Genomic DNA, 16,303 nt, shown 5'->3' with positions numbered 1-16,303 from the left:
CTGCCCCCCCACCCCATCTCAGTGGCATGCATTCATCCTGGAGTGAGCAGGCAGCTTGCTGTTCCCACATTGTGGAAACATGATGAGCTCATTGCAGACTGCTGAGAAACTTTCTAAGACTTGATATTTGCTTTTAGTTCTACAAAAGGAACACGGTTAAGATGCAGTAATATGACTGGCTCCAGGAAAAAGCCGAGGACTGTAACCTCCAAGTACTCTTATCCATCCTTCTTGCTACTTTCCAGAGTCTGATATTTCTCGTTCGAGACTGGAGTTTCCCGTACGAATTTTCATATGGAGCCGATGGTGGCGCCAAGTTCTTGGAAAAACGACTCAAGGTTGGTTAACTATTTAGGTGCTTGCCCTATCTCCAGAATAAGCTCGAGTATTTCTGTTGAATTACTTCACTCAGGAGCCACAATTTCACTTGCCCCTCGCAGTTTCTCTAATAAACAACTCAAGATGGATTTGTAATAAACTATAGATAGATTTGTACTTTTAAGTTATTGTCTGTGAATTTGATACAGATGCTTCTTTGGTAGATGATTTGGTAGATACTTCTTTGGTGCTTGTTCTTCCAGGAAAAACTTTTACCTTGAAGATGCAAAGCAGTGTAAATGTCTAGATTCACGCTTTACTGGCAGGTTAAATAATTATCTCATTGTGTCCTTCCTACAAACTGTTAAACACATGTCTAAAAGGGACGGGTTATTTAGGTTTGTCTGAAATGCCTAGCTATTCAAATGCCATTTTAGGATTCAAGGATGGAGCTGGTTACTTGTTTGTTACTATCAACTTCATACAAGCTAGGGTCAGTGGGAAGAGAGAATTTCCATTGAGAAAATCAGATTGGCCTGTAGCCAAGTGTGTGGGAGGGTCCAGCCTTCTGTGGGTGGTGCCCCCCACCCAGGCAGGTGGCTCTGGGTTGTATAAGTGACTAAGTCACTAGGAGCAAGCGAGCCAGCGAGCCAGCAGCACTCCTCCCTGGCCTCTGCCTCAGACCCTGCCTCCAGATTCCTGCCCTGGGATGCTGGCCCGACTTCTCTTGGTGACGGAATAGAAAGTGAAGTGGAAACAAACCTTTTCTTCCCCAGCTGCTTTTGGTCATGGTGTTTAGTGCAGCAACAGAAAGCCAACTGTGAGAGAAATTTGTCCCAGAGATTAGACATTGCTGTTACATTGTTTTGTAGGAAGACAGGCTTGTAAAGTGTGCCAATTGCACACACTTGCTACACTTAGCTATGTAAAGTGTGCCAATTGCACACACTTGCTACACTTAGCTATGTAAAGTGTGCCGATTGCACACTTGCTACACTTAGCTATGTAAAGTGTGCCGATTGCACACACTTGCTACACTTAGCTATGTAAAGTGTGCCGATTGCACACACTTGCTACACTTAGCTATGGCTATATGGACACTGTGCCATTTTCTCATCATGGAAGCAGACAGGCAAAGCAAATCCTCAGTGCAGTTTATGTCTCAAGGACGTTCAGCTTCAGAATGACTTTCCACAGGTCTCGGGGAACCAGCATGAAGAACTACAGAATGTCAGAAAGCACATCCATTCCTGCTTCACCAACATCTCCTGTTTCCTCCTACCTCATCCTGGCTTAAAGGTAGCTACGAACCCAAACTTTGATGGAAAACTAAAAGGTTTGTCTGCCTTTTAATGAGTTTGTTTGCGTCCCTTATCGCCCTGGAGTCAGCTCTGCGTACTTGTGGTGCTGGCTTAGCTCCTACACTAATGTGAGGCAGATGACACAGTCCTGGCGAGAGGACTGGGGAGCGGGCTTGGTGCTGGAGTTTCCCTTGAGTCAGCTGTGAGAGCCTGCATCTACCAGCAACAGGCCACAGCCCTGACCCTCTCACCTCTGCGCTCTGGAAACTGCTTCTGTGTGCTTAGTTTCATTTATTTACAGTGATTCAAATAGAAAAATGTCTATGTTTTTGGAATATTGCATTTGTTGAAATACATATTTAGAGACTGAAAGCAAACACTGCATTCAATACTGAATCCAGGCTTTTTAACTATGGAAGAATTTAACAAATTATAAAAATTTCACTAAAGAATAAAGTCCTCTCCAGAGAAGGACAAGTTTCTCTAAACAGAATAAAAACGCTGCTTTTCAGCATGTGATCTGCACTACGAGGCTGATCCCTGCTTGAAAGGAGACGCGGTGGGGGCGGGGTCTTCAGAGGCTCATGTTCCCGAGAGCAGGAAAGCTGTCTGTAGCATTTGCTGTGTGGTTAATCTGAGGTAGTTCAGGGCAGTTTTGACTTCTTACTTGTGAGCCCACCATTGAACATACCATGAAACACACACTTTCTTGTCTAACTTCTTATGGCTTTTTTATTTTAACATTATGCCAGGGGTGAGACAGTGACATTACTGTTTTCAGACAATTGTTGTCAAAGGGATTTTAAATTGCATTTTAAAAATGACAACATTTTAGAAACTACAGCAGAATTGATCAGCAAAAGTATTTTCCCTTGTGTCCATGGAATTATCTGACACCTTATCTTTAACACTGGCAGTTGATATAACCAGGATTCTAAATTCCTCAGCTACTGGCCTTGCTTTTCTACACCAAGAATCCTGTTTTCTCTGCTCTTACAGCAGCAGATGGCAGGGGCACACGACACAAACGCGGGTGCCAGGAGCCTGTGGTCTCCCTGTTGTTTCTGAACCCTAACCCACTAGAGGACGCATGGCCTTCTCTATTATGAAATGACTAAGGACTTCAGTGTGTCTTGAAAAAGTTACACAAAGAGCAGGCTTCCATAAAGCCTGTCTTTCTTCTCTGGAACTGGGAGCCATAAACGGGGTGGGATGCTGAATAAAAGTTCCTTATGAAGAAGAGGCCGCTGGCCTGGTCCCTTACAGTAGCCAGCAGCTGCAGCCCATCCAGTGCCCCAGCTTAGGAAGGGTTAGGAAAATTACACAGATATACAGGGCTATTTTGTGATTATTTGTTCCCCATCCAGTCGTATCTATATGTCCACATAGACATTGGCCTATGCAGTTAACTACAACCACCTGCCAGCTCCAAGTTTGCAGAGTAGCTTGCCCAGGAGAAAGAGAAACGAAACTGGTTTTAGTTGCCCTGAAAGTTCCATTTTAATGAGGTTTGTATACCTTATAGGACTTCTGCTAAATCTACCTTGTGTACAGAAATGTTCTACTTTTTCTCAGTGTCTACTTTGGCAATTTTGAAAATCTGTTATCTACAGCATTTTTTCATCCAACATTGAATCTTTTTTCTTTTATTAAAAATAATTTTTTTCTCCCATAATATCCTGATTTTTGGTTTCCCCTCCCCCTGCTCCTCCCAACTCATCCCCACCTCCCCTCCCATCAAGATCCACTCCCTTTCTGTCTTTCATTAAAAATAAACAGGCTTCTATGGGATGATAATAAAAAAGATAATGCAAAAACTAACACATCAGAATTGGACAAGACAAATAGAAGGAAAAGAGCTAAGGAGAAGGCACAGGAAAGACTCGCACATTTACCCACTTGGGAATGTTGTAATATAGTTAAAAGAGAGAAGAAAAATATATAATTAAAAGAAAAAATAATTGTTTTAAAAAAGAGCACTGACATGACATTATGAGACAAGGACCCGTCAAAGCTGCCACTGAGGTCATTTCTGTTGGCATCCACTGCTGGGCACGCAGCCTCCCTTAGGAGGAGACTCCCTTGGAGGAAATCAGATTTTCATTTAAAGAGAGCTTCTGGCTTAGGAATAGAGCTTTGTCCACTTCTCTTATCATCTCTGGGACCCCATCTGCTGTGGACCCTGCAGGCCCTGTGCATGCTGCCTCAGTCTCTGAGTTCTTATGTGCATCGGTCATATTGATTTCCAGGGCCTTATTTTCTTGGTGTCCTCCATCACCTTATATTCTTTCTGCCTCTTCAAGTATTCCTGAGCTCAGAGGGGAGGGATTTGATGCAGACAGCCTATTTAGGGCAGAGTGTGCCAAGGTTTCCTACTCTGGCTCTGCTGCTCTTCTCATCCGCTGGTGGAGGAAGCTTCTCTGATGACTGAGCAAGTGTCATTAGGAGTCATTTTCAGGCTGTTCTTTTTTTAAGAACTGTAGTATTTGGTTTTTCCCTAGGTCTCTGGGGTATCTAGTCTTAGGTTCTTGGTCACCCAAGCAGTGTCAGGTATGGTTCTATGCCTTGGAATGGGACTTTGGCAAATCAGATGTTGGTTGGTTACCCCTACAAACTTCGTTCCAGAAGTGCACTGGCATATCTTGCAGTCAGGACACCATTGTAGATTAAAGGGTTTGTGGCAGGGTTAGCAGCGTGAGAGAGTACCTTCCTACTAGATGCTAATAGGTAGGGGTGAAGGCTCTATGGAGGCCAGCTTGACTTCATGTTCAATGTGTTGTGCAGGTGTTGTCTTCAGCAGTGTGGCCTTGATGTCAGCTTGTGGAGAGCTACCCTAGGCAACAGCCTGAGTTGTTTAGGGGTTCTCATGGGACCTCTTTGTCCATCAACTCAGTTTGATGTAACATAGTCAGTACTGTTGTCTGAGTTTTTGTCCTGCCCAGTTCCTGCAGTCTTTAAGTCCCAAAGAAATCACACAGAGGTCTACATTAGTTATAAACTGATTAGCCTAGTAACTCAGACTTCTTATTAACTCTTATAACTTATATTAGCCCATTATTCTTGCCTATGTTAGCCACGTGGCTCAGTACCTTATTTGGCGAGGCAGTCACATCTTGCTTCTTCTGTGGCTGGGTCAGGACTGCAGACCAAGACTTTCTTCTTCCCAGAATTCTCCTGTTCTCTTGACCAGCCTCTACTTCCTATTTGGTTGTCCCGCCTATACTTCCTGCCTGGCTACTGGCCAATCAGTGTTTTATTAACATACAATTGACAGGGTACGAATCATTGTCCCACAGCACAGTACTGGAAATGTCATTTGGCGATGAGAGATGTACATTTGGGGTTCTGTCTCTCCCATTGTTTGGCAATTTCATTTAGATCTCCTTCATATATGTGTATATTTTAGGAAGCTTCTCTTGTATTAGGTTCCCATACTACCTTTCAGATGGCCCTTAATTCTAGCTGTTTCTTCCCATACCCCCCTCCCCACTTGGCCCTCCAGTCTACTCTCGCTCTCATCTGTAACCATCTATTCTCTTTCCCTTTCCTAGGGAGATCTGTTTGTTTCCCCAACACCTTACTCTGACCCTAACCTCTGTGGTTCTATGGATGGTAGCTAGGTTGTCATTGACCTAACAGCTAATATCAATACATAAGCAAATCTATACCACATTTCTCTTTCTGGGTCTGTGCTACACTACTCAGGATGAGTTTTTCTAATTCCATCTATTTATCTACAAATTTCATGATTTCTTTTTTTTAAATGGCTGAATTTCCAGTTTCTGGCTATTATGGATAGAACAGCCACAAACATGCAAACCCTGAATCTTATAATTCGATGACTTTACCCTGGATCCCTCATGGGCTAGCCATGGTACTCTTCAGAGAGCTGGCACGAGAGTGGTTCTCTCTAGCAAAGATATGTCTGTGGGCTTTTGTAGGAGGTTCTCATGTGCTATTTCACAGGCAGAAATAATTTTCTAGTTCATAATCAACACTAATAATTGTCCTACAAAGAATTGCAATTATTGCCATCTTTAATAACCCCACAAATAACAGTATTTTCAGTGTTCTTTAAAAATATATGATTAATTTAATTGCTACTAATGAAGGAATGTCCTACACTGGACCCCAGAGGTCAAAAGTGTTGTCGTGTTCATTTACAGCACATTCAATTAGCTTTTACTAAGTTGAATACCTCTGCTAGCACAGTAGAGAGTCTCCTAATCAGCAAGTAGTTGTATAGAGCAGTCAGGTAACCACAACATACTGTGGGGCAGCTTCCTTAGCAGCAGTTATTAGAGTCTAATGCCAATCAAGACAATTCTTTCTTAAAAAGAAAAAGGTATTTCTAATGACTTGGGAGGTAATCTTGAGAAGTTACCGTCCTTTGTTAGTTTATACTCCAAATCATATACTACTGGTCCTACTCTGTAGAGTTACTTATAAAGCATACATTGTATGGAGTGTGTATTTGGTAACTAAGGTAACTACCATGTTGGCCCAGGCCCTGGATTCCCAAGAAGTTTTTGCAGTCTTGAAGCAGAACGTATTGAAGAGATGATGGAACTACAGCATCACCTTGAGTGTTTGTCCACGTCCATACCCACTGGACACTCACAGGATGCTCTGGAGACAGATCTGAACTTATCTAACCATGTTCCAGACTGGATTTACTGTGGTCAAATAATATTGTCTATTATTACTATGTTGTTATTTTCTGGACCCATAGTTAGAATGGTTTGCAGTGGTCTTAAGGAAGGCAGAGATGTCTAGCACTATCTTCAGAGCACATTATGCCCAAATGTGTTGATTGCTTTAGTAATAGTTACCTTTCTGGTGTAGTGGACCTAGGTCTATTTTCATTCCATTCCAATTTCATAAGAAAAAGTTTGGATAGAAGTGTGTGTGTGTGTGTGTGTGTGTGTGTGTGTATGTGTGTGTGTATTAAAGTGATTTTTAAAGAACACGTTATTATATACACATTTAAAAACTGATACAATCTAGTATTAATAATATTGTAGTAATCATTACTTAGAAATTTATATTGATGTAGTCGCACACTTCTGTAACGAGCATGCAGGAGGCAGAGATGAGAGCATCCCTGCAAATCAGAGACCTACATAGTGAGGCCCTAGGACAGGTCATGGTCTTGTTGGTAACCAAGGTGGACCTGATTGACTGGGCTCAAATGATCCTGAGTCAGCTACACAAGTATTTGGAACTATAGGTGTGCACCACCACACCCAGCTTCCCCATTTTTGAGCCTCTACACATAAACATAAGACCCAAAGGTCTCAGACTACATGAAATACTTAGATAAATAGGCTGTAACACTGGGAGTTGGAGGTGTACGCCTTTAATCCGAGCACTTGGGAGGCAGAGGCAGGTGAATCTCTTGAGTTTTAAGCCAACATGATCTGCAGAAGTGAGTTCCGGGCCAGCCTGGGCTACACAGAGAAATCCTATTTCAAAAAAATAAAAAAGGCTATAAAATGTTGAACATTTAATGTTAAGGATCCTTCATAGGTACACGACACACGAGTGGCAATAAGGGCGCCAAGAGTGGACGCGCATCAAGAAAAACCACACCCCGTAAAGTCTTCAGAGTTGCTAAGTTACAGGAAAGCCAGTGGCGCCATTTTCCACTGGGGCCAGGGAAATGGAGGTTTCATTCTGCGACATGAGGATTGGACTGGGTTTTTAAAATAATGGTGAATTTGCTTTCAATTGTAGAAATAGATGACGAATTCATCAAAAACTTGAAAATCCTGATTCCGTGGCTCCTTAGTCCTGAAAGACTAGATATTAAAGAGATCAATGGGAATAAAATCACCTGCCGAGGTCTGCTGGAGTACTTCAAGGTATCCCTCTCGTTTCTATGCCTCTTGTGCCCTGGGGTATGCATCCTCCACATAGAAACTCTGTGGGGTGAATGGACAAGGCGCCCATGAAAAGGCTTTGAAAAACCATGACACACCTAGAGAAGGAGGAAATAAAATCTTCTTGGTAGTAAATTTACCATTTGTTTTTAACTTGAGGGAACTATACTTTGAAATAAAAATGTATCAAAGAGTTGAACAAACCTTTATCGGAGTGCTTCCCAGAGCCCCCCCCCCCCCCCATACTGAATTTCACCTTTAAGATTATCCAAAAGCAACTATATTCTCTTCCTGAAAAAGAATTCTTCCAAACTGCTCTCTGCACCAAAGGCAATTTTAGTAGAATTACTTTAAATCTGTATTTACCTCTTAACTTTAATACCACCTAATGCCCTTTGCCAACATAAATATTTAACGAAGAAATTAACCTGATTTGTCAAGTGCTTCAAGATTAAATGTTAGCTTTTAAAATTGATATTTTAACATCTAAAATGCCTTTTTGTGTGATCTTTTTTCCTTCATTTCAACAATGGATGTATTTGAATTTCTAGTCTAACCCTGTAGATAAGCGTACTGTTTGGATTCATGATCCCTGTGCAGATCGGGTCCATGCAGCCTATGATAAAAGCAGGACACAGACTCACAGGAAAGGGAGGCCACTCCAGCAGAGGGATCTGAGAAAGCTTTTAAGGGAGATGCATTGAACCTTTCTGAAGGGCAGCATTGGCATATGGCTGTGTATGGAAAGAGCATTAAAGAAAAAAAAAAGAAAGAAAGAAATAATATTTCCTGAAAATATCTTTTTTAATTGTCAAGACCCTAAAATTCAAGTTAACATAAGAAACGTTGGATGAAATGCTCGACCCTTTTTCTTTGTTTTGCTTCAGGCATACATAAAGATCTATCAAGGTGAAGAGTTACCGCATCCCAAGTCCATGCTACAGGTGCGTATCCATCAGGAGTAATGAGGTTTCAGAGCATCACCTGAAGATCACTTGCCTACCCTACCCATGTGTCCATCTGAACGTTCCACACCATACAACAGCTTTACTTGGGTGGAGATCCACTTTGTACCGAAGACTTTCCCTCTTTGTACTGAGTCTGTTTAGGAACTCACTCACCCTGTCCTGGCTCCCGCCGCTGTCATATGAGACTAGTATACTTTTAAGAAAGTCATACAAATGGACATTCATTGTAACATTATGGCTTATTGAGTACAAATCTAGGCTGTGTACATCTTAAGAGGTTGGTAATAATGATTTGAACATGTAGTAGAAACACTCCGGGTTCCTTGATGGATGGCCCTGGAGCATTTCTTGCATGTGATGCTCTGATACAGATGACTCCACTTTACATTAAATTGTGTTTTGTCCCAAGGCCACGGCAGAAGCTAACAATTTAGCAGCTGTCGCGACCGCCAAGGACACGTACAACAAGAAGATGGAGGAGGTAAGAATTCAGGATTTAAACAATAAACAGTATTTCTTCTTAGAACCCATTTTCTAATGTCACATCACATCGTGTGCATATGCAAAGAGATGACTTTAATGTCACTTAGCTCAGTATGCACGCATCACATGTCCTGTGTTCCTAAGGTACTTTACAAACAGAACATTACATAGTGGGCTTGGAAGTTGAGGCGGAAGAATAGCCATGAAAGTGAAGACAACCTGGCCTGTGTGAGGAGTTTAATCCTAGCCTGGGGTACAGTGAAATGAGACCATGTTTCAAAAGAAAAAGTTACACACAGTGCAGTTTTAAAGGCATTTAAAAATTAGTTTTCTACTAACAAAATATTCTTATTCATGTTTTATTTGGCCAGAACATCCCAGTGGAAGATTTAGTGGCTAAAAATAACACATACTACTACTCTCTGCTGTGCATATTTAATTCTGCAGTCTATTATTTCTCTTAGAACTTGTAAAAAAAGCCAAGCCTCAGGAACCAATATTTTTATGTAGAATATTTCCTCAATTTAGTTTCAACTAACATAAGAAGTATCATTTTCCCCTAAAAAAATGTTGTAAGATCAAAGTTACATCTAAAATTGATGGACTCTTAACAATCAAGAGAAATATGGTGTATAAAGGAAATTAGATGTATTATCAATATTAAAACTATAGTGAAAATTGACATGGGTAGCTGAAAATTGCTTTGTAACTTTGTATGTGCATGGGGGGGGGGCTTGGGAGGTGCACACATGCACATGAAGGCCAGTGGAAGCTGTTAAGTTCTTTCTTCTAGTGCTCCCTACCTTACTCCTTTAAGAGAGGGTCTCACAGGGAACCAGAAGCTAAGCTGGCTGGCCAGTGAGCTTATAGGACCTTCCTGTCTCCACCCCTCCATTGCCTGGAGTATGGGTCTGTGCAGCTATGCCCTGCTGTTTCATGTGGTATTGGGATTTGAGCTCAGGTCATCATCCTTGCATATGCAATTACTCCTACCCACTGAGCCATCTCCCCAGCTTACCTTCTAACTTTCTAAAAGCTTGAAAATGTAGTTCAAGAACATACTGTGTACTTCTTCTTACTCTAAGAAAACATCCAGTTACCTCCGTTCAAAAGAAACTGTGAAACTGCTAAGGAAAATATACCTCATTGTTTGAGAGTTTTATAGTACTGATTCTTATTTTAAATTAAACTTCATTGGTCAAAATTACTTCAATATAATTTGACTTCTAGAAGAAGTACGATATAACCAGTTTTCTCAGCTTTGTCTTCATTCTGTGAACAAACAGTTGGCAATTATGTTGGGTCATGTCTTTTTTATCTTAAAGAACTTGGCTAAGTCATAAATACTATTTGCTGAATCTTAAAAGAGAGGAGCTGGGCATGGTTGTACACCTTTAACCCCAGCACTCAGGACACAGAAGTAGGTGGATCACTGTGAATTTGAGGTTAACCTGTCTACAGAGCACGTTCCGTGCCAGTGCTACAATAGTGAGTAGAGATAGACAGACAGAATAAGATTAAGAATGATTTTATTAGTTGGGTGGTGGTGACACACATCTTTAATCCTAGCACTTGGAAGGCAGAGGCAGGTGGAACTCTGAGTTCGAGGCCAGCCTGGTCTACACAGTGAGTTCATGGGCTACAGAGAGAAACACTGTCTTGAAAAGCAAAACAACAAAAACAACAAACAACCCCAAACAAAGCAAAACAACAATAAAAACCCCTATATAAGCCATTCTTCCCGCCACCTTTCATAGTCATGCCTCATGGATACGGGGCTGTTTGAACCAGCAACACATACGCAGCCTTCTTTCTGGCGCTTGACAGATTGTATTTTGAGAAATGCATCAAGTAATCTTGTCATGCAAACATCACTGTGTACTTAGATAAACTAATGTTTTAGGTCACTCACTCAACTTGTCTTCCTGATACAATCAAAAACATAAACGCAAGAGGTATGAGACTGTAGTTAGTATAACAGAATACTGTATTACAGTGAACTTATCAGTAGAAATGGACTCTAAAGTAGCGATGGACATACAGTGTGGTAAACAGTCATTGACTATGACAGATCTCTAGGGCATGTACCTGTCTATGTGGCTGCAGGTCGCTCACACTGTCTTTACCATGCAGTGTCACTAGGGGATGGGAATGCAGTCTATCACTGAATTCATCATTCCTACGCAGCATGCCGGTGTGCTCTAAGAAAGTCACCTACTAGTGAAAATTTTGGGTACGGTTGATCATTTACTCCCTGATACATAAACAAACACTTCTCTCTCTGACAGATTTGTGGTGGTGACAAACCATTTCTGGCCCCTAACGACCTGCAGAGCAAGCACCTGCAGCTGAAAGAGGAATCTGTGAAGTTATTCCGAGGGGTGAAGAAGATGGGTGGCGAGGAGTTCAGCCGGCGGTACCTGCAGCAGCTGGAGAGTGAGATAGATGAACTTTACATCCAGTATATCAAGCACAATGACAGCAAAAATATCTTCCATGCAGCTCGCACGCCAGCCACACTGTTCGTTGTCATCTTTATCACGTATGTGATTGCTGGTGTGACTGGGTTCATTGGGCTGGACATCATAGCCAGTCTGTGCAACATGATCATGGGACTGACCCTCATCACCCTGTGCACCTGGGCGTACATCCGCTACTCTGGAGAGTACCGAGAGCTGGGTGCTGTAATCGACCAGGTAGCTGCAGCCTTGTGGGACCAGGTAAGAGTTCTTTTCATTTTCCTCAGATAATTTTGCACACATTGTGTAATTAGTGTTTCATTCAATATCAGAAATACACAAGAGAAGATGAGTTGGGCCCATTCTTTAAAACTTCACAACACAGCACGATATGAACAACTAACTACAGAACTGTTTAGTAGACTTTTCAGTGTTTAAAACATATTAAAGGTCTCCATAACATTTCTACACTTTAAGCCTTTGAACATTTGAACATTTGTAGCTAACAGTAGCACAGCCCCAGCCCCAGCATGAAGAGCACACTTCTCTGTACTCCACAATAGAATGATAACTACTGAGCTGTGTGCCTTCAATCAAGCTGAAATAAACTGGTAAGAGCACATGGAATGAATGCAGCGCCTCTGGGGCCCCAGCTGCTCATTATCTCAAAGTCTCTCAAGGCTAAAGACAGGTTATCTGTGTAAACCTCAAAATCCTGTTAGAACACAATGTTAAAATCTATTGGAAATACAGAATTGGGTTCTTTAAAATATTTTGATAAAATGCGGAATCTAAACTGAAAAATCTTCATGAGTCTTTGGCTTTGAGCTGACAGCTACTTAGACTACTTTAAGTACTCACAATTGGTATTGCAAATGAAGTAGAAAATTGTTATTAAGCAAGATATAATACTTTTCTTTCTTTTAAAATTGCCTCTGCCACAGGGAAGCACAAATGAGGTAAGTTAACATTTTTTAATTAAAACATATTTGTAAATGTGATATTCCTACTTTATAACTGACTAGATATTATAGAATATCTTTGAAAATACTTCTCTAAAATGTTTGTATGAATGTTTAACATATCCCAAATATTATGTTGTACTTAATTTGCATAGAAGTGTCATTAAAGAGTACTTGATTTAGTTCCAATGTAGAAAATTTCATGTTTTAAGCTCTAATATTGCATATTTAATTTCCCCATTGTGGTCAAACACTGGACAAGAGGAAACATGCAGGAGCAAAGGTTTAGTTGGCTCAGTTTAAGAAGAGATGGCAGCAGAGAAGGCATGGTGGCAGAAGCAGGAGGCAGCTGCAGGCAGGAGGCAGAGAGGGGTGGATGCAGGGGCTCAGCATCTTTTTTATTCCCTCTGGTACTAGAGCCCATGGGATAGATCATCTTGCCCACACGGAGGATGGGTCTTCTCTTCCCAGTTAATCCTTCTAGAAACAACTTCATAGAAATACCCAGAGATGTTTCCATAGGGATTCCAAAACCCATGCAGTTGAACATGAAGACTGATCATCACCTCACCGTGTCCTTTGCTTTTCTGCGGTGAAGCCATCTGCAATCTGAGTAATGCCACCACAGAGGGCGTTTTAGATGCAGCTGCCACCTTTGGCTTTGAGCTGACAGCTACTCAGACTACTTTAAGAAGGTTCCATAACAGGAGGCATCCATGCTTTCTTTGCACATCTCAAACCTGGCCTGTGAACCAGCATTCCTTTCTCCTTTCCACGTATGCATGGATAAGAAGCTGTTTCCAGAAACGATTACACTAAGAAAAATGATGTCTACAGAACTGTTATTTTTTTCAAAGCTAATCTTAAGTAATTCCTCAATTTCTGTTTGACTATATGAGTGAATTATGCCCTTTAATCAAATCCCAGTGGAACATTTAATATTTTAAAGTTAATTAACAGATACTTTATGTAAAAAGCAAACTAAACTCACTAGACAAAACAGATTTCAATTTTGTATATAAAACCTTGGGTGGGGGAACCTAATACTTGAAGAGAACTGGAATAAATATACCTGGAGCAAAACGTGTCAGAACAAGGATGGGCTAGCTATAGGGGCCAGAGAGATGGTTCAGTGGCTAAGAGCAGGGGCTGCTCTTCCAGAGGTCCTGAGTTTAATTCCCAGCACCCACATAGCAGGTCACAATTGTCTGTAACTGTACTTCATGGGATCCAGTGCCCTCTTCTGATATTTATGATACATATGATATTTATGACATTTCTGATACATGAAAACAAAGCATCATATACATAAGATACATTAATAAATCTTTTTAAAAAGAAAACAGCTATATAGAATCACAAATGAAAAACTTCTTGAATAGCTAAATTAAGCTTTTACCCAGTTCTTAAAAATATTAAAAAACTACAGACTCAAGAGTGAGTGAGTCAGAATTGAGTGTTCAGTTTGTCACAGTCAGAGGGATAGCTCTTACACCCTAGCTAAGAGGAAAAACTGATTCTTAGACTACCCAAAAATGTGCAACAGGAAAAATATGATTGCTGGGTGCGGTGACATATGTCCATAATCCTAACACTCAGCGGGGTGGGAGAGGAGGATAATAAATTTGAAGCTAATGTGGATTATATAGTGAAACCCAATCAAGAAAAACCCTAACATTCTTTTGATTCATTAAAATAATACAAGGAATAACCAGGGAAGGTCAGTTCAGTGAGGAAAGGATTTTTGAAGTGGCGTTTCTGAACAAGGTTCTGTGCAGCAGGAAATACAGCAGAACATGTATCCCAATTAAATGAACATATCCAAACCTGGAGTGATACCATATAGTATTTAATTATAACCCAGTAGAACTTAGTAAAGTCCAGCAAAAACACATCTACTGACCTCAGATTTACAAACAACTGAGATAACAGCATATTTAAAGACAAAAATCAGGAAACTGCACATATGAACAAATAACCATGCATACATACATCTGCTTATCAGTCTCTGGAGTAAAGGAGTAAACAGGGGAGCCCAGCTTGGGGAAGGAACAATACCTCTTCAGCTGACCCGGCACACAAAGAATAGAAAAGCAGCCCATTCCAAAAAACAGATTCACAACGGAAATTCCAGGTCTAAGTTGTGTAAAACTGGCAACATTCACAATGAGATGTCCACACGTCCCTGAGACATGGAAAACAATTGGGCTGGGAGACAGTATGCTAAGAGATGTTTAAGATAAAGTGCAGTCCTAGAGTAAAAACTTGGGAATTTCAACCAGTTACACATGCCAGGGAACTGAAAATACATTTTAAGATATTAGTTATTGGTCAGTGTGAGTGTTTCAGCTGCATGGAAGTCTGTATACAATGTGCATGCAGTAACCAGTGGAGGCCAGAAGAGGGCGTCAGGTCCCTTGGGACTGGAGTTACAGGTAGTTGTGAACCACCAAGTAGATACTGGGACTTGAACCCAAGTCCTCTGGAAGATCAACCAGTGCTTTAACCTGCTGAGCCATCTCTCCAGCCCCCACTAGGTCTGTGTTTAATAGAGGATGATATAAAGAATATCAGTTCAGGACTGAGAAGATGGCTCAGTGGGTAAATCATTTGCCACCCAAGGGTAAGGACCTAAGTTCAAGTCTCCAATAACCACTTTAAATGCCAGGTGGATGTGGTGGCCCACCTATAATCCCTATGCTTAGAAGGTAGAGATGGAATTCTCTGGGCAAGCTTGCTGGCTAGACTGACCAAACTGCTGAAAGACCCTGACTCGTATACAATGTGGAGAGCGATAGAGGAAGACACCCAACAACTTCTGGCCTCCAGCCATACCTGCGCACATATACACATACATACACACCATATACAAAAAAGCTGAATTTTATATAGTACTGTGGGGGTAGGGGGGAAGTTATACCTTGTGCTCACTGTTTTGCAACCCCGATTCTTACCTCCCAGGCTCTCTACAAGCTCTACAGTGCAGCAGCAACCCACAGACACCTGTATCACCAAGCTTTTCCTGCACCAAAGTCAGAGCCCACTGAGCAACCGGAAAAGAAGAGAATCTAAGTCGATTTCAGTGCATGACCACTTGCCACTTAGCTATCAAAGTCTGTTTCCATGCAAACATTCAAAGTGCTTCCTTTCGAGCAGAGCGAAAGCCACACACCCGAGGACTCCGACGGTTCGATTCTTTACTCCAGTGACTGATAAGCAGATGTATGTATGCATGGTTATTTGTTAATATGTGCAGTTTCCTGATTTTTTTTCTTAAAATATGCTGTTATCATTTCAGGTATTTGTAAATCTGAGGACAGTAGATGTGTTTTGCTTGACTTTACTAAGTTCTACTACTGGGTTATAATTAAGTATTGTGTGATAGCACTCCAGGTTTGGATATGCTCATTTAATTTCTATAGAAAATTTTAGTTATTTTGCATAGCTATTTGTTCAAGTACAGCATAACTCAGCAGGCTTGATTTAATCTATATAATCTTATACATACCAGAGGCTCTTATCTTGAAATATATTTAAGAGCTTAAAAGTTGCTTTACCAAAAACTACATGGTTTCTTTTATATTTATGACTTAATATAGAATGTAAATCTCTTGATCAAAATGCACAAAAATTGTTTTGTATGTGTTTGAGTCTCACGGCACTGTCTATTTTTTCATTTGGAACATCAGAAATGTATTCTTCATAGGCTTATTCTTTTAATATGTCAACTATTAAACTTTACTCTGGTTCCTAACAGTAAAACAAATGCTTACTGACTCTAGAACTATCTGGGGGTGCTGATGTGGCTTGAAGGGCTCTCCCCACTTTAATTCAAGATGCATTTTCTTTCTGATACCACTTCATGAGAAGTGTAGGTGTTTAGGATGGCATGACCATACACTATTTCTGATACCATTTTGAACTTAAGAA

General features: G+C 41.0%; 1 protein-coding gene across 1 annotated transcript in view; it reads left to right on the top strand.

Annotated features, from left to right (window-relative positions):
• Atl1 (atlastin GTPase 1) overlaps nt 1-16,065 on the top strand; it is a 61,504-nt gene extending 45,439 nt beyond the window's left edge. Inside the window, exons 7-14 of the mRNA XM_038337123.1 lie at nt 246-338; nt 1,516-1,654; nt 7,356-7,483; nt 8,389-8,445; nt 8,879-8,950; nt 11,241-11,672; nt 12,356-12,370; nt 15,335-16,065. Coding sequence (XP_038193051.1) covers nt 246-338; nt 1,516-1,654; nt 7,356-7,483; nt 8,389-8,445; nt 8,879-8,950; nt 11,241-11,672; nt 12,356-12,370; nt 15,335-15,445 — 1,047 coding nt within the window. The 3' untranslated portion in view covers nt 15,446-16,065. The remainder of the gene's footprint in view (nt 1-245; nt 339-1,515; nt 1,655-7,355; nt 7,484-8,388; nt 8,446-8,878; nt 8,951-11,240; nt 11,673-12,355; nt 12,371-15,334) is intronic.
• Nucleotides 16,066-16,303: the final 238 nt, after the last annotated feature.

The sequence above is a fragment of the Arvicola amphibius genome, chromosome 7 (assembly GCF_903992535.2).
Source record: "Arvicola amphibius chromosome 7, mArvAmp1.2, whole genome shotgun sequence".
Taxonomy (NCBI): Eukaryota; Metazoa; Chordata; class Mammalia; order Rodentia; family Cricetidae; genus Arvicola; species Arvicola amphibius.
This window is presented reverse-complemented; position numbering and strand designations above follow the sequence as displayed.